At 38.0% G+C, this 23,672-nt stretch overlaps 1 protein-coding gene across 8 annotated transcripts in view; it reads right to left on the reverse strand.

Annotated features, from left to right (window-relative positions):
* SPAG9 (sperm associated antigen 9) overlaps positions 1 to 23,672 on the reverse strand; it is a 64,742-nt gene that overhangs the window by 16,786 nt on the left and 24,284 nt on the right. For 5 of the 8 annotated variants that reach the window (XR_003994311.1, XM_030505865.1, XM_030505868.1 and 2 more), the window contains exons 4-18: positions 20,950 to 21,044; positions 16,110 to 16,263; positions 11,964 to 12,174; positions 11,351 to 11,450; positions 10,091 to 10,212; positions 6,952 to 7,009; positions 6,225 to 6,377; positions 6,086 to 6,137; positions 5,528 to 5,658; positions 3,928 to 3,984; positions 2,881 to 3,054; positions 2,064 to 2,193; positions 1,746 to 1,838; positions 1,289 to 1,456; positions 347 to 518 (exon numbers count right to left, since the gene is read on the reverse strand). Coding sequence is in view for 7 of the 8 variants with exons in the window: in XM_030505865.1 (XP_030361725.1) it covers positions 347 to 518; positions 1,289 to 1,456; positions 1,746 to 1,838; positions 2,064 to 2,193; positions 2,881 to 3,054; positions 3,928 to 3,984; positions 5,528 to 5,658; positions 6,086 to 6,137; positions 6,225 to 6,377; positions 6,952 to 7,009; positions 10,091 to 10,212; positions 11,351 to 11,450; positions 11,964 to 12,174; positions 16,110 to 16,263; positions 20,950 to 21,044 (1,870 nt within the window). In the remaining variant the exon portion in view is untranslated. Of the gene's footprint in view, positions 1 to 346; positions 519 to 1,288; positions 1,457 to 1,745; positions 1,839 to 2,063; positions 2,194 to 2,880; positions 3,055 to 3,927; positions 3,985 to 5,527; positions 5,659 to 6,085; positions 6,138 to 6,224; positions 6,378 to 6,951; positions 7,010 to 10,090; positions 10,213 to 11,350; positions 11,451 to 11,963; positions 12,175 to 16,109; positions 16,264 to 20,128; positions 20,917 to 20,949; positions 21,045 to 22,191; positions 22,823 to 23,672 lie in introns of those variants that run through there. The other 3 variants (XM_030505872.1, XM_030505870.1, XM_030505871.1) reach the window with 3 other exon arrangements.

Genomic DNA, 23,672 nt, shown 5'->3' on the forward strand with positions numbered 1-23,672 from the left:
GGCTGAAGAGGTCTAAAAAGCCAACATTTTTCCTTGATGATGTGTCAATATGTGTAAAATGCAAAGTTCCATAAAGCACTGGCACTATTGCACAATTTTTAATCTAGCAGACAAACTAGTCTTGGTTGCTGACATCTCTCTACCTTTGAGTTAATTTAGGTCAGGAGGCAACCAAAGAGTGGAACAGGAGAAATCCAATAGTTTCCTCTACAACTAAACACTTTTTATTGCTATTACAGTAACATTTTATCACACTAATTACCTCATCTTTGGTCTTTTATTGCATAAGAAAATCCAAACAAGACACAGTTAAAAAAGCAAGAGCTAAACCATCACAAGTCTTTACCTGGTACACTGGCAATACAAAGCACGTGAGAATTGCAAACAATGAAACTGTCCAGAATATTTCCTGGTTGATTAGCATCAATAATGATAACTTTTGTAGCAGAATGTGTGCTAGTACAGATCCAAACTAGACTGGATAATTCTTCCTGATGTTTCAGCTCCTTCTGCTGGTCCTGAAGAAGAATAAAGGCAAAACAGAAGTGAAAAACAACAGGAAGGGGGACTAGAACTATTACCTTGGATCTTGTATGCTCCCACATTATCAATTACAGAACTATACACAAATATGTGTTAAATATCTTTAATGCCATTGTAAAATTGCATATTGCTACTTGTTCTCTATGTGTCTGGAATACAAAACCCCCTCATATCTCATGCTTGTGTAGAAAAATGTAGAAAGTAATCACATTGCACAATTATACAATTAGACAAGTATAAAGCTACATAACATCATAATTATGTACCAGCTACCATACTCAGTATCACCACAGATAATGTGATGTCCCCAAAGCCCTTCCAAGTTAAGAGTTTGTTTTTGTGTCCTTAATATGAATTCCATTCATTGCTTCTTCATGAAAACATTAAGACTAACACATGTTTAAACAATGCCAGAGACACCTAAAAGCCCTTGTTTTAAATGGCAGTCAGAACACGAACAATTCTGTCACAAATGCCTTTTAAAGCTGGCAGGACTGGTATGAGAAGTGCATTATTTTGATGCAAAATTGATTTGCTCCTCAGATTTGCCAACTAGCCGGTACACAGGAAATAATGACAGTGTTTTTGTAGTTGGATTCAATAACCTAAATAACTTGGGGTGGTGACTACCCAAGAAAAATAAGCCTAACTGTAATAAGGCTGATTATAACTGTAGATTAATAAAATATTTTGTAAAGATGTTTAACTATATAAACTATTCAACATGCCTTTCAGGTGACCTTACCTTGAGCTCTTGGTCTAGTCTGTCTAAGCTACTTTGAGATCCTGTTTGCTGCTTGTTGCCATCTGCATCTGTACCAGCCACATCATTGTAGAACACACTAGCACCAACCACAGACCCTCCATCTCGTGTCTTCCCTCCTGAAAGGTTTACCCCTACAGCACACCACAGCTTGAAAGAAAAATAAATACTTCACTTAGATATTAAACTTCAAAAAAGAGACACACTATTGTTAAATATGCTTATTAATAATTATTAATCAGTATATATATGTAGCCCATTTTAAGGAATTCATTAACCTTAAAAGTGATGCACATTTCTACTGAAACTTAAATTCCAACCCCCTATGCTTTAGAAAGAAACAGTTTTATTTAAAAAAGAAAATAATTGAGCCTAAAATACGAATATTCAAGCTATAGGCTACCTGAATCTCTATATCATCACTGTAAGTACACCCTACCTTCATAGAGGTATCCTTCTCATCTAAAGGTCTCAGGTAAACAGGTACAGGCAAGTTCTTCATCTTATTGTCACCCTGGCTGCCATTTGCCACCTAGGAAAATAAGAAGAAACAGGAAAGTTTTCCTATTTAAAAGAGGTTTACGGTCTTTGGAATCAGTTGATTGGACTCTGTTAAACACAATTAAGAGGTTTGCACTGTGGTTTTTATTAGAAACACTTTTTTAACCACAAAGCACAAGCTGTTAAATTATTCTCCGTTCAAATTTCACAAAACATGAAGTTGTTACCACTACATTTGAAAACATGAGCCTAATACCTGTTTGTACTTCTGAGGTAGGCTCCAGCCAAATGCTTGCACTCTACCATCCTCTTTCTGAACGTGTGCTTTCACTTGGCGATACTGCTCTCTCTTCTGCTCTCTGCGTGAGGCTAAACTGGCTTCAGTTCTAGGGAAGAATCATTATGAAAGAACCTATTATTTATGCTCTTTAAAATCCTTTGTTTAATGGGAGTTGTTGCTAAACTCAATACAAGACCTCTGTGGAAGCACTGGGTTACCAAAGAGACCACTAGTTTTTCACACATCACCTACAGAACACCAAGTTTCCTGTGGGCTATTTCTAAGAGACCTGTGAAAGACAGGCAAAACCAGGAAGTCTGTTATCAGCATCCTTAAAGACAATTAACTTGGGTCATGTACCTCCACTAGAAGCTTGAAAAGTTGTAAGCTCAAAGTATACGTTGCCAAAAAGAAGGACAAAAGAAAAAAAATAATTACAGATACTTGCTAGCCTGACTCATGTTGTTCTATTTTTCCACTGAACTTAAACTGAAAGTACCTGTACAGTTATTGCTCAGCTACACCACTTGTATATAAAAGTGAGCTGCCTCCTGTGCCTAAACGCACTTTTATGAAAGGCAGTGATACTTATCAAATAGAATACTACTGCCAGGTTCCCAGAGTACTCATCCACTAACACTTTTCAGTCTGCACCATGTTAATTTCTTATGTATCAACATTCATTTCAGGAGAACATTATACTTCACTTACCAGCATACTATCTATCTCAGAGGAATAAAAGAGTAAATACTTGACAATGCATATCTAGTATTATAAAAGCAAAATGTCTTACTCTTCACTGAGGAATTCAAAGGCTTTAGATTTGTCACTGGGTAATTGAGATAAGGTGCTACTTCTTTTCTTGACTGATGGAGTAATATGCGAGGTTGGAGCATTATATTTTACATTGACAGGAGGTTCTGGTTTCTTAGCTGTATTGCTAGATGAACTGAAGAGCCTGCTAAAGCTAGAAGAAAACAGAAAGATGGGAATTAAGATTTGTAAGATACATCTAAATTTAACGATGCAGACAAAACACTGCATATGCTAGCCTGCTCAAGCCAGTTAGACTAAGAAACTGGAGCCCAACATAGCATCGCATCAGCCACCACACTCAGCAACACTCTCAAAGCATAGAAACTCATGTCAGTAAGAAAAATTCTCCAGGAATTCTTATCCCATTTGTCTATCAACTTAATGGGATCTTCATCTTGAATGAGCATCTACAGGGAACTAACAAAATTAGAATGTGAGCATCACATCTGGAAGACAGTTTTATGAAGCATATTAGTTCATGCACAGAGCACTTAAAAAACCCCATTTCCCAGGCTAAAAAACAGACCAGTTATCAGCAAACCACAATATCAAAAGGATTATTTGACAATTACTTTGTTGTGAATAACGCTTTTATATTTAAAGAGCTTCAAGTTAGAAAAGAGAGTTTAACAATCAGTAAGCTGTACTTCATAAAGGAAAAGGAAGCTGAAATAAATGCAATCCACACGAGCTATTCAGGATTCTATTTTTCACCATAAAAAAGAATAATAAAAAAACATTCAGAACAAGAGTCCTGGTGCATATCAGGCTAGAATAAAAGAATAATACAGCACTTTGGCATTTAACTTCACAAAGTGCACAGCCATTCACTATGTGATGCAGCTTACGATACATTTTGTCTTCAAGAACAGTCTTACCGAGCTGGCATGCTAGGTAACAAAAGGAGAAGAGTTAAGACATCTTCATCTGCCAAAAGATAATTAGCTAACATACAAAAATGTGCCAGCTAATTGGTGAGGGTCTTTTATTTGGTCTTGCCAGTGAGTTGCGTTTCAATACTTACAACTGCCAAATGCTTGATCTCTTCTTTTCTTGCATGGCTGGGTTTTCTCTTGATGCTCTACAAGAAATGAATTCCAAGTTTACTGAGTAAGCATTAATTAAAAAAAGGAAAGGAACAGTGTGTAACTTATTTAAAAAAACAGGATAACATTTCAAAAGTATCAAAGCCTGTTTCTTCGCATTGCCACTTCTTTTCTGATCAGAGCACAATTCTCACTAGGTGAACTGGAGTAATGTAGGAAACATCATCCACATTTACTTGCATCAAACACAGAACTAGTGAGTGCTTTTCAGACAGAAGAGACAAATTTGTGTAACACTTTGCAACGAGAACAGCTAGAAGAAAACAGCAAACCATTCTACATTCTTCTGCCTCCTACTTCTTTAATATTTTAACCATTGCTTTTTATTTTAAAACCTCTTATTCTTGAACATATCGGTAAAAAAATTACAAAGTGATTGTTCCTGAAGCCATAGATGCATTAACAGAGGTAGAAGAGGATTTCTACAGCAGGTAAGAGCTATAGAAAAGCAAGCTTGGGACTATGTATTTTTCCTCTCAGACTTAAATGGCTCACAGGGATTGAGGACAATAGAAAAATCAAATGCCATTGTTCTGCCTGACGGCAGGCGGCACCAAATGACAGTGTTACCTCTGGACATGTGGGATGTGTCAAGAATGAGCTGGGCTGAGCTCCAAGGCAGAACACTTTTGCTTTGAAAATCATGCCTTCCAGACAACTCAATATTCAGGATGCAAATTAGACCAAATGACCATCTTTATTGCTCAAATTTAATAAACCTTACACAGTTTTAAAGTTGTCTTCTCTTAAACAAGTCCTTACAAATGGATTACACTCAGTCTGAAGACTGTATGTTATTCCTGTTTTGACAACTGGGCTCCCTGCTTTAAGATATGTGCATACACACCAATTTTTTCTGCCCACCAAATTCATTTTATTTACAATTACCAAGTTTTGTAAATGTTCCAAAATACACATATTTCTTCAAGGGATGCTTATTGCACATCATACAAAGTAACACATCTTCACTGAGGTCTCGCCAAGAACCTATTTAGACAATGTTAAATTATATGCCCATAAGTTAGACTCATAGAATAGCGTGGGTTGGAAAGGACCTTAAGATCATTCAGTTCCAACCTCCTGCCATGGGCAGGGGTGCCTCACACTAGACCATGTCACCCAAGGCTCTGCCCAGCCTGGCCTTGAACACTGCCAGGGATGGAGCGTTTACCACTTCTTGGGGCAACCTGTTCCAGTGCCTCACCACCCTCACAGTAAAGAACTTCTTCCTTATATCTAACCTGAGCTTCCCCTGTCTCAGCTTAAACTCATTCCCCCTTGTCCTGTTGTCACAGTCCCTGATGAAGAGTCCCTCTCCGGCATCCTTGTAGGCCCCCTTCAGATACTAGAAGGCTGCTATGAGGTCTACACTTAAAACCAAAGTTCTTCATGGGCATGTAGGGAGACAAGCAGAAGGGCAATTAGGGCCTCAAAACCTACTGACCAGATCACTCTGCAGCCAAATAAAGAAAATCAAAAGTCTGTGAAATCCAAGGAGCTCTAGGAAGAGCCTTTTACCTTATCATCTCAGTCCATCGGACAGCTTCCTGAAGCTCCATCAACCTCTCCTTATACTGATTTCTTTCCATCAGAACACGAGCCATTTCAACACGAGTAAAACGCTTCCGCTGAGCAGTGGGGACATCACTCTGAACACACAAAAAAACAAACATAGGACAAACAAAGGAGCACAGTAGGGCCTTGCAGAGTCAGCCTCTGCCTTCCAATAAGCGTCAGTTTAGGGCACAATTCCAGATTCCAAATCATTTGGGGCTTTGTAAAACTGACTCAATTTTGCCTTCCTCTCCTCCCATCCTTTGTACGTAGCATAATCTGAGTAAACACAGCTCAACATAAAGAACATAATAATGGGCAAAGAGGAAGGAAAGAAAATTAGATATGGTGTGTTTAAGTTTACTTGTGCTCTTTAGATCTTCTATCTTTTCTATACACGGAGGAAGTTCACCACTACTTATTAGGCAGTAAAGTTTAGCAGCATTCACTCAACATGTGTGAGCTTATAATGTCCCATTGTGAATTGTAAATACAAAACCCGACATACACACATACACCTACATCATCATCCTCTTTAGCTTTCTGTCTTGCCTCCTCTGCTTCTGCACGAGCTCTAAATACAAAATGAAAGATAGCTGCATTAGATACCACAGTGGGGTTTTTTTATCTGCCTTCTTCACAACCATGGAATTAAACTTACTTCCTCAGCTCTTCTTCCAGTTCCTTATTCTTCTCTTCAAGCTTTTGTTTTGCTTGTTTTACAGCCTCCAATTCACCTTGTAGTACATCCTTCTCACAGGTCAACTCATCCACCTTTGCTATCAAATCGTTCTTCACTACATTCAGTGCATTTCTACACAAACATTTAAAATACACCATTACAAGGATGACTGTGGTCTCATAGTAAAGCCTGATTTTATTTTTGAAGACCTACAAATTTCTCACATAGAGCTGCTGTAAAAAGTACAGCTTTCTAAAACAGGTCAAACTCCCTCCCCCCAAATCTCAAATGCCCAAACACATTCACAACTCCGTATTAGAAAAAAAGTACTGACAAATCAGAACGGTTTGCTTAGAGGTTCCTCAACAGCGCTCCAAGGGATTAGCTTTTGCAGTTACAGCTGTAACTGTACAGGGAGTGGATCTCACTAGGACACAGCACTGCATTTCTTGTAGACTTACAGGGACAAAAGCAGCTTTTGCTTCTTAGATCCTTAATTTCTAGAAGAATACCAGAATTCTAGAAGAATTAAGCTATATATTTAGGCAGATAGACCTGCAAATTCAAAACACTTGTACCACCACTACTCTTGGAACTGAGAGTACATCTGTATAACTTCCATTTTCTGTGTATAAAGATATTGAAGATATAACAAAATACAACAGAGAAGGTCAGGATTTTTTTTACATACTATATTCTCACTTACTTTGTCTCCAACAGCTGAGTGTTCTCCAAAATAAGGTTTTCAACCTCACGACCCATTCCTTTCCAAAGGAAACAAACACATGAAATTAGCAGACAGAACAGATGCTTTTATAAAGCCTATGTTTTGCTGTTGTCTAAAAACAGCTGAATTTTAGGTATGACAAGTTTGTCAGAAAACTCGTGAGCTATCTGAAGTTTCAGGACTGACCTACCTTCTACAATTAGCTTTTCCCTCCACCTTCTTCCCAATCTGACTTCAGTTAAAGCTTAAGGGCAACCCTGGCTTGCCACAGTCTAGTGGCTAGTGCTACCCCCACCTACTCTATCCATTTTGAAGATTACAATACTACTAAATCAAAGAAACAACCACAGCATTACTGGAGAAGTATCGGTACACAAAGCTAGGTTTAAAATGCTCAACTGTCTTTTATACCATGTTAGACACAAAAGTATACCAGTTAATACACAAAACATGCTGAATTACAAAGCTCAGATTGTGAAAGCCCTGCAGATTTCCCCAGAACAAATGATACCTTACCAAAGAAATTATGGTCTTTAAAGCCCATGCATTCCATGTAGAGCAAAAACAAGAACAAGAAACAGTTCATGTAAGGTGTAGTATGAGCGAAGAGCAATAGAAGATTCAGACTAATGAAGAGCGAATTAAAACAAAGGCACTACTAAAAAAATCCAAGTGCAATGTGATGTGATTAGAAGCAGGATTTATACAAGAGACAGATGTTAAAGCTTGTCACAACCATTTCTACTGGTTAGACCTCTTATGAAAAATCAGTAACCTAAGAAAAGTCCAGCTCATTTTCTGCAAAATAATTTAGAAGCCCAGTACTTGGAAGAAATGCGAAGCCATTCAGTAAAAGTTTCAAATTAAAATGCTACTATGGAAAAAATGAACTTAACTCTTTAATGTTATGTAAGTTTCTAGAAATTAACTTCTCACCCTCCTGTTTGCAAGCCTAAAATCAGATAATTCGAAGGATTTAAAAAAAAAAAAAAAAAAAGATAAACTTTCAGGCAAAAAATAATTATTTTACATCTTGCACAGCAAAATAATCACCACACTGATAACAACAGGAATTATGCTGACTCAATATTAACTTAACTAATGGAAAAGTTAAGTTAATGGTGGAAGCCTTTTAAATTACTCTATGAGCACAATCTAGCAAGCAAGTTTGCTAATAGATGACTTAGATACTTGGATAACAAAAAAGGGTATCTAAAAGTATACATGCAAGCCAAAGTTCCCTCTTTTGGAATTCCTCTCTCTGGGTTCTGGATTTAGATTACATTTAATAGTGAAGGAACTTGGATCAGCTACTGTTATTTTACCAATATCTGGATAAATCTTCTGCACTATAGTCATCAAGAGATTTTATTCAAGTGGCTATTGCTTTTTAAATGTTTCCAGTGTTCACAGATAAAAGCACCTGGGATCACTTCCCGACAGGTTTCAAATCCCTTTATAATGCAAGAACAAAAACTAAAAAGCCAGAGTGCAAAGGCAAAAAAACATATGTTACCAAGCAGGGAAAAAAATGCAGAGAATGTATTTGATGAGCGCAGCAGCCAAGAACAGCCTAACTGCAGAAGCAACAGGTTTCAGAGAACTTTTTTTAAGAAAGAAGCATACACACCAGAATATTCCCCTGGGTATGCAGCCCAAGAGAAAACAGATTAGAGAATCCCAATTAACTACTTGGACAGAACTCCAAACGGAAGTTTAATGCTCACTTAGAACAGATCCAAATGCTTAGAACACACCGGTTATCCTAGTTGTAGATGGGGCTCCTAAGTAATAAGAGAGTAATCTGGACTATGGTTGTGCTCAGAGTGAAATGATGATTATATAGTAAAACTTATAGGCCAACACATTCTACATTACAAATGCAGTTATAACAATGTGCTCATTTTGCTCACACTGCAGTAGTTTAATGGCAAAGTAGTCAGTGATAACATTTTGATAGGTTACACTAAAAAGGTTATTATTTTTGCCCATGGAAAACAAAGCATCTATTATCAAGAAGTCCTGACAGTAATTTGATTTCTTTAAACAATTTATCACATAGCTAATGGATTGAAGTTAGTATTTCTCCAGTATCTGCATTTTTGCATGCAGAATGTGTCATTAGTTGCCCATGTGACAATGGAGTGCAAGAGTTTTGGATTAAGTATGTTCCAACAAGGATGTGATGGTCCTCACTGCTTGAGCTTCAGAGCAGCAGAGTGACAAAGAAAAACCATCTCAGACTGGAGATAGGCCCATTACTCCTGGTGAGTAATACTTTGCAGAAACATCACCTGCTTGATGTAAAGTAAGTTTCTGGTGGAACACTGAACAACCAGAAATCCAGATTGCACACACAACAGTTCTAAGTAATACTACTGACAATCTGTATTTCTGCTGGGTCAGACAACAAGCAAATTGCTGATTTTCTGTATACAACCCATTTCTAAAACACAAGAATTGCATTTGCATTTCATGCATTCCATAGTACCAGCTTTCGTCATCTCAAAATGAGACCTGAACATCAATATGGCCAGAAATACCTTGTCACGTTGTTTTTAGAAAGATGCTTTTAGCAACCTTTTTGCTTCTGATCAGCTCATATTCTCAAAACTTACATTTTGTTCAGTCAGCATACAAGCAGCAACAAGCTGCTTAGGGGGAGAAATGTGGGTTTCCCCTCCCCTTCCAATTAATGGTTTGATTCTCAAATTACCACAATTGCATTCTGCTGCAATTCTCTCTTATAAGTTAAATTCCATAGAGAGGTGATAAAGCCAAGCCATTAAAGATTGGGCACAATCTTCATTAAACTACCTAAAACTAGTTCAAGATAGAAGTCCTCGCTCAAGATAAAAATCCTTGTGTCAGAGGACAGAGGGAAAACTGAAACAGAGAATACCATAAAGTGCCCCAAAAGATTAAGGCTGATATCATTATATTGAAAGAAAGAACAAACACTTTCTCCTGCTATTTTGTATTCCAATGACCATCTTAAGATGATACTCAAACAATTTTAATGCAAATGAATCCTAACAGTAAATCCAGCAAGGATAATTAAGTACTCCACTAACAAGGCAAGTTCCTGTAAGCTGCATCTTTAAATAACCTTTCTTACCCAGTAAATCTGCACCTTCATCCACATCTCCAATTAGGCCAGAACCAGCAGATGACAGCTCTTCAAAGAGTGACTCTGTGTTACGGTCAAATGCTTTGTTCTCTATGCCTTTGGTAGGAGTGCTATTCAAAGAATTAAAACAAGACATCAAAAAGCAGAAAGAAAACATTCTCACAACGAAGAAAACTCTATCTCTGGTTTTACCAGTTCATTTGTTACCTCCCCAAAAAAATTCCAAAAGTAAAATTCTCAGCAGCTTTCAGTTGGCTGAGAGTCCTAGATTCTATTTTCAATTATTACTTTGGCATCAAGATCCCAAACTTGAGGTAGCTGCTGATATTGAGCTGCTCAGGTTTTTAATAAATTAGAGCGTATCAACTTTAGGCACATAGAAATTCAGCCCTGTCAGGACTTAGTCAGCCCAAATGCATGAAGAACAAACAGCTCAGCCAAACTGAAGGTCATTTAATGTAACAAGAATGCAAGAGAACCAAACAGAGATCAAAATATTCCTCTGGCCAGCAAAGGGGCTCCTTTCACACAACAATTTTATGCCATTAAGGTTCAATATACAATGTAATTTTTCCCCACCTCATCACAGGAGTGAAATACACAGACACATAATGTATTTGAAGGACTTGGGGCTAGACCCTAAATTTTTCCAGGCTTGCCTAGAAGATCAGGCACCCCATACACACTATTAAAACAGCACTTGTGCATTTATTTCATGGGGTTCTAGAGCTTTTGAAATAAATGTTACACTTCACAAGGAAAAGCCTGCAAGGAAGCAGACTCAGGCAAACGCATTCTGCTAACACTGGGATTCCTCCATCAGATCCTGATGAATAAACGCTGTAACTTTGCAAAGTCAGTCATAAATCCAAATCTTAAGGATATGGGTGAAAACACAAGGGCCCAGCTCGGAAACTGCTAGTACATTGAAACCTGGATCTGCTGAGAAAAGGTCTCTTAGTTAGACCCTTTGCTTGAAATATAGAAAGAATATGTAAACATTCTTAAGTCTGCCGTAATATGAAATACCCTGAACATTCATCAGGTGTAGCAAGAGAATAAAGAACTGCTGTTTTAGTTGAAAGCTCACGAGGAATTTGGTGAAATAAGGCCACAGAAGTAGGAGATTCATTATATAAAGCATGATCTTAGTCTGGTAAAATTTCCTAAACAAGGCACATGTTCAAAACTGAATTCTGGTACCTTCTAAAATTGGTCTTTCTACTCAAATCATAACACACAACTCACCTGGAACCCTTATATCCGCTGAGATCTTTATCCATATCCAACTCAGGAGTTGACTCAATGATTGCCTGAACTTCAGATTTTTCTTCATTTTCATTTCCACCTAGGGAAAAGCAAGTGGTACAGCTCCATAAACAAAATCACCACAACTTATGACATTATCTACATGTAGTTGTTATTAATCTATCACCAACTTAGTAAACTTCTGTTCAAGGACTTATCAAGGTAATTAATTAAGACCTACAGATTTTCATACTCTAGTGCAGACAGTGGAATTTCTAAGTATCTCCTGAATTTAATGTAAGTCATCCAACGGCAGTTATTTTCCACTATGTCTGCAATTGAAACCAAGCAGATGCCTATCATCTCATGAATTTTTATGTCTAGATGAGCATCACTTCTGTTCTTTACAAGGAAATGCGATAAATGATTCTTATTCTAGAAAAATAATGGTTAAAGCCATTAAACAACAGGCCTGTATCTCTTAACAAAACTCTGTATTCCTAAAAACAGAGTAAAAAATAATTTCTCATTTGTGACACAATAATTAAGACATTTCATAACAGATTAAATGAGGTCCATAGTAACCATACACTAAAGAGTTAAAACAACTCACCAGTGGACACATTTCTTGTCTCTTGAGCTACCTGTACTTCAATATTCTTGCCTATGTCCAGCTTCTCATTCGGCATATCTGCGCCCTTTGCAAGCCCTTCAACATCTTCCTTCTGAGGAGTTTCAGCAGGCAGTACAGGTACATCTGAAGCAGCTGTGGATGCTGGAGTAGTAGATTTTGAGGCTGCTTGGCTAACATCAGAGAGCTCATCCTAAAATTGAGCAATTACCATTAGAAAAAGAACTCAAATTGCAGAATTATTAGAAGAGTTTGGCATATAAAGTGAAGAACAAATACAAAATTACTCTACTTTACTAAAGAATATGGAATATGCAAAGAAACAGGAATGGAAAGAATAAACCAGTACTGCCAAATACATCTTTAGACTATGGCTGTTTCACTTCTCTTAGGGAGGTTACAGCCACATAAAACATGCCCTTGTTTTTAATCCTAATGTTTGACCTCAGCTGATAATAACAGTCACAACTTTATGGTGGTTTTCTGGTAAACTCTCCTAGACAACAGGCAATATTCCCATATTAGTAATCCTTCTAGCTACACAATGAACTGCTCGATCGACCCAAAGCTGCTGTAAAATTAATTTTGCAAAATGTGCATGATACCTTCAAACATCATCTTAAAAGTAAACGTTAAAGCAGTGACGCAGAACAATGATTTTACTGATATACATGTACAGTGTCTGCATTCAGACTGTTTTTACGTGCTTCCCAGTCTGAACTGTAAGCCCTGGATGACATTGGGAAGGAGACACTGAACTGCAGTGACTGCTTTTTTGGTTAAATGCAGATCAACTATGGAACATTGGTAAACAGCTCCTCCTTAGAAGCTGATTCCTGGCAACAGTTTACATGTCAGTGACATTACATTAAGAACCACAAGTCTGGCTATTAGTCCAGCTCCTGGACTCACGATTATGACCATTAATCAGACAGGGCTGCGCGAGGCATCGTGCTCGAGGGCAGGCGACTGTGTTTGACGTAACTAGAGGCTACTACCTGATATTACTAACAGCCTTCTTCCGCAGCTTGTCTCCTCTCATTCACATTTTACCCCTCATTCAGGACCAGAGCCACACACCATCCAGAGGTCTTGATTATGACTTACACAGACATAACAGCAAAGAAGTTCACTGCAGATACGAAAACAAACTGGTCTGTTTAGGCCAATATTTTCTAGCATACAGAGTTAGAGGCATCTCCTTGGTAAAGATCAAGGTGAAACAAGGAGGCTGGTATGCGCAAAGTGAAGGCAGGATGGTAAGTTTTTATAACAGGTTCCTTTAGGATTTTGTTTGGGAATTGGAGGTGAAAGCAAAGCTCCCAGACAAGTCTGTGACATTTAAAGAGAATGTATGTGTTGGCTCATGAAACCTGAACTTGGCAGGAATGAAGCAAGTTTAGATTTTATGAAGCGCAAATTCATCATACTGCCAGCAGAAAGAAGGGAAACTGAATTTTAAGGTTATTTAAAAGAAAACAATGTAAGACCTGCATATAGACACACATTCCCCCATTGTACTTAGTATAAGATGTATACAACTTCAAAATATTTACTTTTGAAATTTCCTGGAAAGATAAGATTTTAATTTGTGGGGGTAGGGAGGAAAACACATGTTTATGTATATCAGCATAAATATAAAGCTTTTACCCTATAATGACATCCCCACATGGAATTTGCAAGCTCTAGGAACAAAATTCAGCACTTTCAAAACCTGCCTATCAATTACTTCCAGGTTTCATCCTTTTTTAGTCAAATCCAAACCCCACAATTATTAATATTTGATATTCTGACAAAATTATTCAGAAATACAGTCAAGTAACAGATGCCTCTAAAAGCATCTCTCAATGTGTCCCTTTAAGAAAAAAACGGAAGGAAAGCTACACAATTTACCCAGTTGCCTCTTGAATTGGTGAGGTTCAGACACTGGATAATGATTCATACTTCAGTAAGCAGATACAGGAGGGAGGAAATGCTACCCCTTACCAAGGGACTCCAGAGTTCACACAAACAAGGAATAAAACCTCAGTGGAGCTGTTGGCTCTGTTCAAACATTTCTACATCTTTGTATTCCAAAAGCATCCACTAACTGATGCAGCACAGACTGATCACCGACTTCCAACACACAGCTCAAGAAAAACAGCTTGATAGCACAAGAGAAAACAGTAAAGAGAATGGTCTTTTCCTTACGGGAATTTCAAATAATCCCATCTATTTTACATTTCTGACTTGAGTATCTACTGCATTTTTTATTTTGTTAACTAACTCTTGGAAACTATGCTGATTAAACCATCATGAATGTTTGTTCTAGAACTAATCAAAATGAAACGCAATTCCATTAAGTGACAATGAATTAATCAAAATATCTCAAAGCTTAAGCATCTGAAAGTTACTGCTGTGTTGGCTTAGCAAATTGGACTTTTTTGGCAATGTTGCCAAAAGACTTTTCCTGAAAAAGGACAATTAGTTCAAAAATTAGATAATTAAATCTGAAATAGCAGCTCATCTGCAATGCTTTGCAGAAATAAGCAGAAGAGAATGAATGGTAGCTAACTGGATGTTGTAGTATAATGATATCCAGCAATGTCACTACTATATGAGCTACAGAGTACTCAGTCTTTTCCGTCTGTGTTTCTCCTGACACCTTCTCTTTGTGGTACTTTTAGAAGAGACACCATTAATTAAATGTTCATGCATGAAAGCAAAACAGATGCCTGAAAGCAGCAGAATCTTGCTTGTGCCTTATCCTTCGCGTTGGAAGTATTTAGAGGAAATAAAAGTGTTAGAGAAAAAAGTTTCAAATCCCGGTTATGACTTCAGAAGCACTTTACATTCACAGCTAAAGACCAAAGATGCTGCTTTGGACCTAATCAGCTTACCCTACCTAGGTTTGAAAGATTACAGCCTGTGCTGTAAATTCTCTTTTAGCAGTGCATTATCTTTAGAACTACACCAAGAAGCCTATTTGGACAATATATAGTAACCAATATAATTTTCTCAGGCGATAGAATGGGATCAGAGAATTCCCTTTATACTTTATCTCCACCTACTCTGAAGTTGTATTTCAGTCAGCTCTCGTGAAGTCTGTCAATTTATTGATGTTAACTGGCATAGGACAAATTTAAGATCCAAAAATGGTCCCAGCCAAGAGTTTAAGTGACAATTTTTTAGATCCAAACTCCTTTTTATTACTTTGGTATGTTTATAATTAACCATTACTTATACTTCCCATTATCTCCATATGACCTTTAGGAAAAAAAGAAAGCCTAGGTTCCAGTGATTTGTCCTTAGCTTTTTAATTCTTATCAGTTTAATATTCCCCTGCTAGGTATGAAGTTCACTTAGGAGGAAATTCCCCTCAGCTGACTGCCTTTTCAGAACTAACAGTACATTCATAGTCTTCCAAAGAAAAAAACCCTATCAACATAAATACATAGGGAGACTTTACACATTCTGGAGTTGTTCATCACCCTGCAGTTCCCTCCTCCCGCTCTGTTGTTAGTGCACCCTAGTCCTGACTGCCAGATTCATCACGCTCCAACACCACTCCCCCATTTTTCCATGTCTGCAGCTTGTTCTATGCCACCCGCTCACTGTTGGAACACTGAACAATTGCAGGAATTATGGACAAGCTACATGTAAGGGAAATCATAATCACAGGCTAATTTAGGAAAGTTAGGTCATTCTCAGCTCTGTGGTATACCTACGCTCTATGCCTGATAGTAACAGAGGCTGCTGTAAGAGTACTGCCTGTGTAGTAATCAAAGCTTCCCTTCTAAAACAGTATTAAACCAACAGACCTGTTTACAACTATCTAGTTACATATCTAATGTGTAAAGAACAAGTGACTGACCTTTTGGAAAGGTTCCTTAGAAAGAAAAAACCCACTCCTATGAGTAAGAGAAAAAGTAGCCTGTATTACCACTCACTTGGAAAACGCAACCCAAGCTGTTTCTTCCAGTAAGTTCCTTCAAAGCTTATTTGAGTAAGCAACATATTTGGCTCATACAAAGGTGATTTAGGGTTTTTCCAGCTCCCCTTCGATTTGCTTTCTTTCCCCACCAACAACCTGAAACCTGTTTATGGGAGCTTCTCCCAACACATAAGGTAGCCAAGCTGAGTGCTCACCTTCAGGCTTGTGTGGGACCGTGGCTGGCTTAGCTCATGGAATTTCCAGTGCTCTGACCCAGGCGTTTCCCCTGCTTCTCTCTGCGTGTCAGGCGTAAGCAGTGCATCTCCTGGAGGTAATGGGAAGATGCCCAGTGATATCGGACGCTCCTTTCTGTTTGAAAGAGAGACAGGTTTCATCAGCCGTTTCAGATGTCATACTATTTATTCTCCTGTACGCCTCTGAAACCAGCCGGGAAGTGGTAAAATTATAGGTTTAAACATTCATACACTGTGCTTTATTAAATATACAATGTACAAACTGGATGCTATTACAGCATCATTTCACATTATCTGATTGCAAACAGTCTATTCCATGGCTTTAGATAACAGTTATTGATTGCACTGTAGCTAATCTATAGTAAACAAAAGTTTTACAGAATTGCAACACAGAGAGGAGTATAAGCTGAAAATGTTTCCTTATTTCAAACTATGGTTTTTAGCAGCCGCTCTTAAAAAGACCATTTCGCACATTTTATGCAAGATACAGTACCACATAACTTCTACAACAGGCAACAGCTAAATCCTTAACTGAAGCATTTGCTGAAGTTGTAAAAAAATCAGCTTAAATTCCAACTCTTCTCCAGATGTATGGTATTTTTCTCTGGAAGATCATAGGAATTACATGGATTTGTATAACAAAACAACTGGATCAAGGAATTACAGATGTTAAAAACTAGTGCAGCCGAAAATTGTGCAGTCTTAACACTCTACTTCACCCTAAAGCTATACAAAAAGCTTGTGTCAATAAGGCAAATTACTTCATCCCAACTCTTCACCATCTCTGCTACCTTTATCACTTCCCTATAGGAAACAACGTTTGGAAATTCCAAAGCTTCATCTATTGACCCTCCAAAAAACAAAATCCCCAAGTCAATCTTGCCATCAATAGCGTGACCTGTGAACAAAAGGATTAATTCTTCCTGCTAGCAAGAGACAAAAACAGTGTGCAGAATGCAATTCATAGGATGCTACAGCCAGCCCTGAAAAGGAAAAATACCAGCCAGGCAGAGCATTGAGATAAAGCAAATTATTTGCTCAGTCAGAACAATGAAACACAGAAGAAAGGACTGTAATCAACTAGCACAGCTATAAGTGTACTGAAGACAAAGATAAAAGTGCGCACAAGTGATGGCAGAAAATTATGCTTGAGAAAACATTGCTTGTAAGTACCCTGCAGAGACAATCCAAAGTATTAAGATACGTGAAACCTCACATTTCAGCATCATGTAAGTCAAATCACAACCACGTATACTTTCTTTTGCAAGGCTTTTCAAAAATTAAACACAACCTAGGCAGAATTCTGTGCAGAATTAGTATCTGCATATAAGTTATATGCAAAAATATTACAGGGAGTATTTGAAAAGCAAAAATTCCTATAAATTTTACTGGGTTTCTGTTTTTTTTTTTTCCTGTTACTTAAAAGAAAAGGTAGTCAAAAACAGATTGTATTTAGCAATTAAGCCATAAACTCCTTTCGTTAATTTTACATCACCAGGAAAACAATGTTCAAATAGCAAAACAATTGTAATTGCATGAACCTTTCCAGTACAGTTATACAAAGATGCTCCTTGCCACAAAAATCTTTGCAACCAATTCTCACATCACATATACCTTGGACTTTCATAAATATTATTTCAAGTTAGGTCACTGATTTGTAGGTAGTTTAAACAAAGTAAAGCAAGATCAGTCAGGATTAGAAAATAAAAAGCATCATATACTGCTCAGCACCTGCAAACTAAGTGTGCTGACAAGTTATCATGAAAAACAGCCACAGAACTAAAGAGAATTTGATTCCAAGGGTTCCCGCTATTGTAACAGGTTCTGCTTTTCTTAAGATTTCCCACCACTCTAATGTGTGTGGGGAACAAAAGACACGCCACACAAGCTTAGATTATGTCAAAAGACAGCCTGAAACCCTTTCATTGGTTAAGGAATCCAGCAACAAGAGGAGGAAAAAGCTGCCCTTCAGGGGCAGAGAAAGCCGGTGATAAAGCACACATTGTGCATTCGCCCTGGGAAACGCCTCCCGGAGCAATGGTTCAGAGCAGGCAGATTTGCTTACTTGCAGGATATGCCACAAAGCCCATCTTCTTTGTGGTCTTTAGAAGAGAGTATTTAAACAAAATGAGTGACAAAAACCACATTCACAACTGACATTTGCCTTTTTTTATGGAATAGTTTTAAATCAATTTTATACTGAACATATTTTGATGTGCTAAAGCACAGTTCAGGTGCACTGCAAGGATACAGAGTAAATGAAATTTGAAAGGGGGGTTTAATTTGGGAATGAAGGTTATTATTCGTGTGTCTGCATTAGAAGAAATTATCCAATTCAACTGAAGCAATTTCAACTTATTTCCCTGGTTGCTGAGCGGAAAGTGAAGAACCCCTTCTACTCCCCCAGTGCCCAAGAAACATCTTGAAATACAACAGCGAGTAGGAGGCAGGCATGTGTTTTTAAAGTCTAAACTAATATTCTGAAGTGAGGTACCGAAGCATTTACAGGAACCTTTAGGATAAGCAACGAGATGCTGTTATAAAATCTGAAAAATAGAAACAATTCTTCCACAATTAGATTCGTTCATCCTATATTTTTATCTTTTTTAAATGAATAGAAGACTAAGGAACTGCATCCCCATTCCTGCAATTCCTAAAACCAATTACTAAGGGCGGGAAAAAGCAGAGCTTCGCCAAGCCCCTCAAACCCATTAAATATTCCCTAGGGAAACAAAAGCACATTATGAAAAAAACTATTTCTTAAGCCATCTGATTGCTTAAATATATTTTTTAAAATCTAATAAAACTTACTGAAGCTCAATATTTTGCTTTGGTTTTTTTAGAGTCAGTGGTTATTTGTTTCGGGTTTGGTTCCCCCTCCCCTCCTTTTAAGCAAACACAGCCTTACTAACTAGATCAATCTACAGAGTTATGCTTCAATTTTACTGTATTTCTTTGTATTTAAATATTCATACATGTTTACTTTCAGTTATTAATAATTGGTATTTCTTTCATCTATTGATTGGCTTTTAACCTTTGGAAGAACCCTTCTGTGCTCAGAGACCAAAGTTAAATGCATCTACCACAGAAAGTCTACATACACCACGTATTAGTCACACAGCTCTCAGAGAACGCTATTTCCCGGCATTTTCCACTTTACGCATAAAGTTTACTATTAAATTTACAACCACAGTTAAAGTATGTCAGGTTTTCAGGTCAGAAAGCTACATTTTAAAACTTTTCCAGCTGTTCTCCATTTGTAATTGTAGCACTAAAACATGCCAAGATTACTTTTGGTCACAACATTCTAATGCATCTCTGCTTCTGCTCCAGGCAACTAGGACAAACAGAACACAACTTGAGGGGGGACAGACAGAGTTGGCAACTGGCCATACGAGTATAGAAAAAGAGGACAGGATAACATTTGGCTGAACAATAGTGAATAGGCTTTAAGAGCTCTGATGCTTAAATAAAGATTTTCCTTTTCCCCACCAACCAATAATCAGATTTCTTAAAAACAGTATGATCAACTAATTTCTGTGAGGTTGTGATCATCGATTAACTCATCTTACATAGGTGTTTGGATTGTAAAAGGTGAAATTTACTAGTACAAGGCCTCAGACTGCACACATTTATGGCTACCAAGATCAGCCAAGTACCTGACAATACACTGAACAGGAGCTTTATCCTTGACATTATTGCAGCTTTTTCTGCAGGTTACAATAAACCATTGTAATACCTTTCTAAAAAAGATACACATAAACCGACCTTGTACTTAGTTAAAAGGCAATGAAATTTGAGTGTATAAAAAAAAATATTGCTATATCCCAGTCCATAAATACGTTTACAAAAGAATTTGAAGTCTATACACAATTGACATCCCTAATTTATCCTTCCTTGCTCTTGCTGTATGAAAGGAAAACGGAAAGCAGAGAACACAGAAAGAGCACATGAAGCCAAGGTTCAGTAGGGCAGAGTACCTGAGTATCCTTGGTAGGTTCTGCGTCAAAGCTGGCACACCAGTAGAAATAGAAAAGTGCACTAGCAGCAAAACCGAGAGAGACACCAGGATAGCAGAATTAATGACCACCGCCCCGCCAACGAAGCCAAACACAAATAGCAGCATGCATCCAGGATTCATGGCGCTGTGCTGGCATGGTGAAACGCCGGAACCGAGAAGGCTACACAGGGGCCGAGGGTGTATCTTTGTAGGCAAAGTCTGTCATTCAGCCACTGCCACAAAAACAATGCCATCAGCAGCAGCTTTCCACTCTTCTGCAGCAGCTCCAGAGCAATGACATCACCGCTCTCCTCCCCCTCGCAGCATCGATGCAGCAACGCAGAGACACAGCCAGCCCTGGAGTTATTCTCCCCTCCTTTCACGCAGAGTTCATAGGCTAGAAAGCTTCAAAATCTGCATAATATATTCACATCAAGCCCTTAGAACAAACGGGTCTCACGACGCACACCTCCGCCAACCCGTACACAAAGCCACGGCAGGATATCCATTATTTTGGGGCAGCTGCTGACATTTTCCCTGCCTACCTGAATGCAAACACTCCAAAAAGCCAAAATCGTTTAAGGCTGATGTACAAAGTATATCTCAACGTTTAACAGTGCAACAGCAAAAGCCTCTTTCTACTGATTTCTACACTATTCTCTTACCACATTCCAATCATACAACAAATCTTTCCGATTCAGCCAAACCGTTGTTGTAGGATTAAAGAACAAAGTCTTGCAAACACAAATGAACGGATTTTTTCTCTTTCATTTCAGGGTGAGAGCACAATAAATAGCTTACCTAATTCTACTGTGTGGTGTGGATTCGAGCTGATCACCCCCTGTTAGCTGATGAAGTTTAGTTCTTTCCAAGTGCTCCATATAATTGTGAATCATCTGTTTAAAAGGACAGAGAAACAAGAAGAAATATTTAACAACATCTACTTATACTACAACCACGTAATTCTTGGCCAATACAATATAATTTCCCCCTGTAATGCTAAAAATAGTAAAGGCATTCAGAAACATTAAAGCAATAGGTGAAGGAAGAAGCAAAATTATGCAGTGTGTAAAAGCACAAACCAGAAGAGAAGCCCGTAATAAATAAATTGGAGAACTTACTTGTGCATTCACGCACAGGGAACATCTTAAGGGCACACAAAGTGCATCTGATATTACAAAGGAGTTTTGAACAGAAGTACCATGTTCAAATCCATTTTGGAGGCTGTTTAAGACCTCCGTATCTGGCAGATAGTAACGTTTATTATGTGATTCAACAATCCTACAACCTAACTGCAAAGTACTGTCAAGGTCAGACAACACGCACCTCAAATATTAAGCATAATGAATCCACAACCTAAGACTCAGGTTATTTCTGTTAGCAGAAATTTGAAGTCAGTATGTCTTTTTTTTCTGCTAACGTTCAAGTAAATTGAAGCTTTCTGTATTTTCTAGAAGAGAAGCCTGGTTTTAAATCATCTAAACTGACATCTCAAAAACAAGCGAGTGCAGGTGGATTTTCAGTAGTCATGAAGTGTTTTTCTTGCTTGCTCTTTCTCTTAAGAGAGACAGCCCCAGGCCAACATGCCAGCTCCTGCAGTCATCGCTTATTTAACAGACCCCGATTCCAACCAGCCAAAGGATGCTGCTACTCAGCATGTAGCTGATCCAGGACATGCACTGGGAGAAAAGTTACAGGTATCGCTGCATCACTCCAAAAGGTTAATTTGGACATACACGTCCTTGAAATGAAAGCTGGGAAAGCCTGAAGAGAAGCCTACATGACATTTGGTATTTTTAGCATATCTGCACTCACATTCACAGATGAATAGGGCACTCGGTACAAGAGAAAAAGAAACAAATCGTAGGTGCACTGCAGAAGAATTCAGTGTACTTTTTTTCCTGAGAGATATGCGGGTTGTACCTTAATGGCTTCCAATAGAAAAAAATACCTATTCTGTAAAACTAATGTCTTCTGCTATTGTACAGAGAGTATAAACACACTTTTAAGAGATCTTTATTAACACAACCAATGTTACATAACCTTTTATTTTGGGGGCAGTTGCACACATTAAGACTGAATTCAGCAGGACCTGGGAACCTGCATCTCCACGTTACTTTCAAGTCAAGGTTGATGTGTCCAAGTCCATAAGCTTGACCTTCAGATGCTACTACCTTCAGTTCCCATCAGCTTCTCCACAAACACTGCTTGCCAGCATTAGGTGTATGTGAATATATATTCATATTTTTCTGCTGAACTGGCTTAAGATACCCTGATTGATGGAGGTTCTACAAAATAAGTACTGGTTATGTACAGATCCTGGTTTTCCCAGCATTCACCTGAACTAAATAATATAATTCAGACCAGAAAAAAATCTTGCTATTTTTAGAGAAACATTATATAATATACTTTAACTGCTGTCAAAAGCTTACATTTATCCGCCAACAAAATGATATAAATGCAGCATTTCGCTAGGATCATCTCATTTGTTTTCTGATTTTTTTTGATGCTTGCTCACACACAGAAGCAATTAAAAGAATTGAAAGCTTCACCTTCAACTATCCACATTTCTTGGTTTTTTTGTTTCTACCAAGCAACCAAAATTCAGTGTTCCAATGGCTCCTGTGCAGTTTTACACAAGTTTATTGTAATCCAAATTAATTTAGAAATTATAGGGAAAAAAAATGCAAAACTTTGAAATCCACATTAGACCATTCCGTACCTAGGTTCTGCTCTATCTGTTCATGTATCCCCTCACCATGAAAAGGAAATATTACTGAATAAAAGCTGACCTGCCTCTAAACATTTCAATTTGCAGCACACCAATTGGGTTCTCAGAGTAAAATGTTAAACAGAACACGTGTGGTGCTTTTTTAGCTATTGAACAGGAGCTATGTAACTAGTACCCTTCCAGGGAACAGCTAATGAATTGGGAAAAAAGAGTGGGGTCAGTAAAACCTGTACAGCTTCCATGTTTTGCAAAGTACATGGTTTAACCTGCTTGATTCCCTCCTCTCAGTCTATTTTCTTGTTTACTGAAATGTCTCATCATATTTATTATCCACATACAGAAGCTGGAGGGCAGGTCAATTCAAAGGACTATGACTAAACAACACGATGTTTAGTGTTGTTCTGCGGATGAAAATGATGCTGATGGCAAAATAAGCAAATCTGTAGAGAGACATAGCACACGGATTCACAGCTTCTAGAAACCAATTAATCTAAAGGTTGAAATACTAAACTAAACACTGTGGTTTACTGGGAAGGTAGCTCACTGTAACTGCCCATCTACAATAAAGTTTTGAAGAGTTTCCCCAAAACCACTGGGATCTGAACCAGATGACCTCCAGAGATGATCTCCATCTAAATTACTCTGAGGCTCAGCATATCCCTGAAGGGCCATCCTGATCCAAATAAAACCTAATGAACTAACACACCAGAATTCTCAGAGCTCAAAATCTGATCCAAAGTTTTGCTATGCTTTGAGATTATGCAGCTATCCAGAGAAAAGTGTTTTAATATTA

The sequence above is a fragment of the Strigops habroptila genome, chromosome 14 (genome assembly GCF_004027225.2).
Source record: "Strigops habroptila isolate Jane chromosome 14, bStrHab1.2.pri, whole genome shotgun sequence".
NCBI lineage: Eukaryota > Metazoa > Chordata > Aves > Psittaciformes > Psittacidae > Strigops > Strigops habroptila.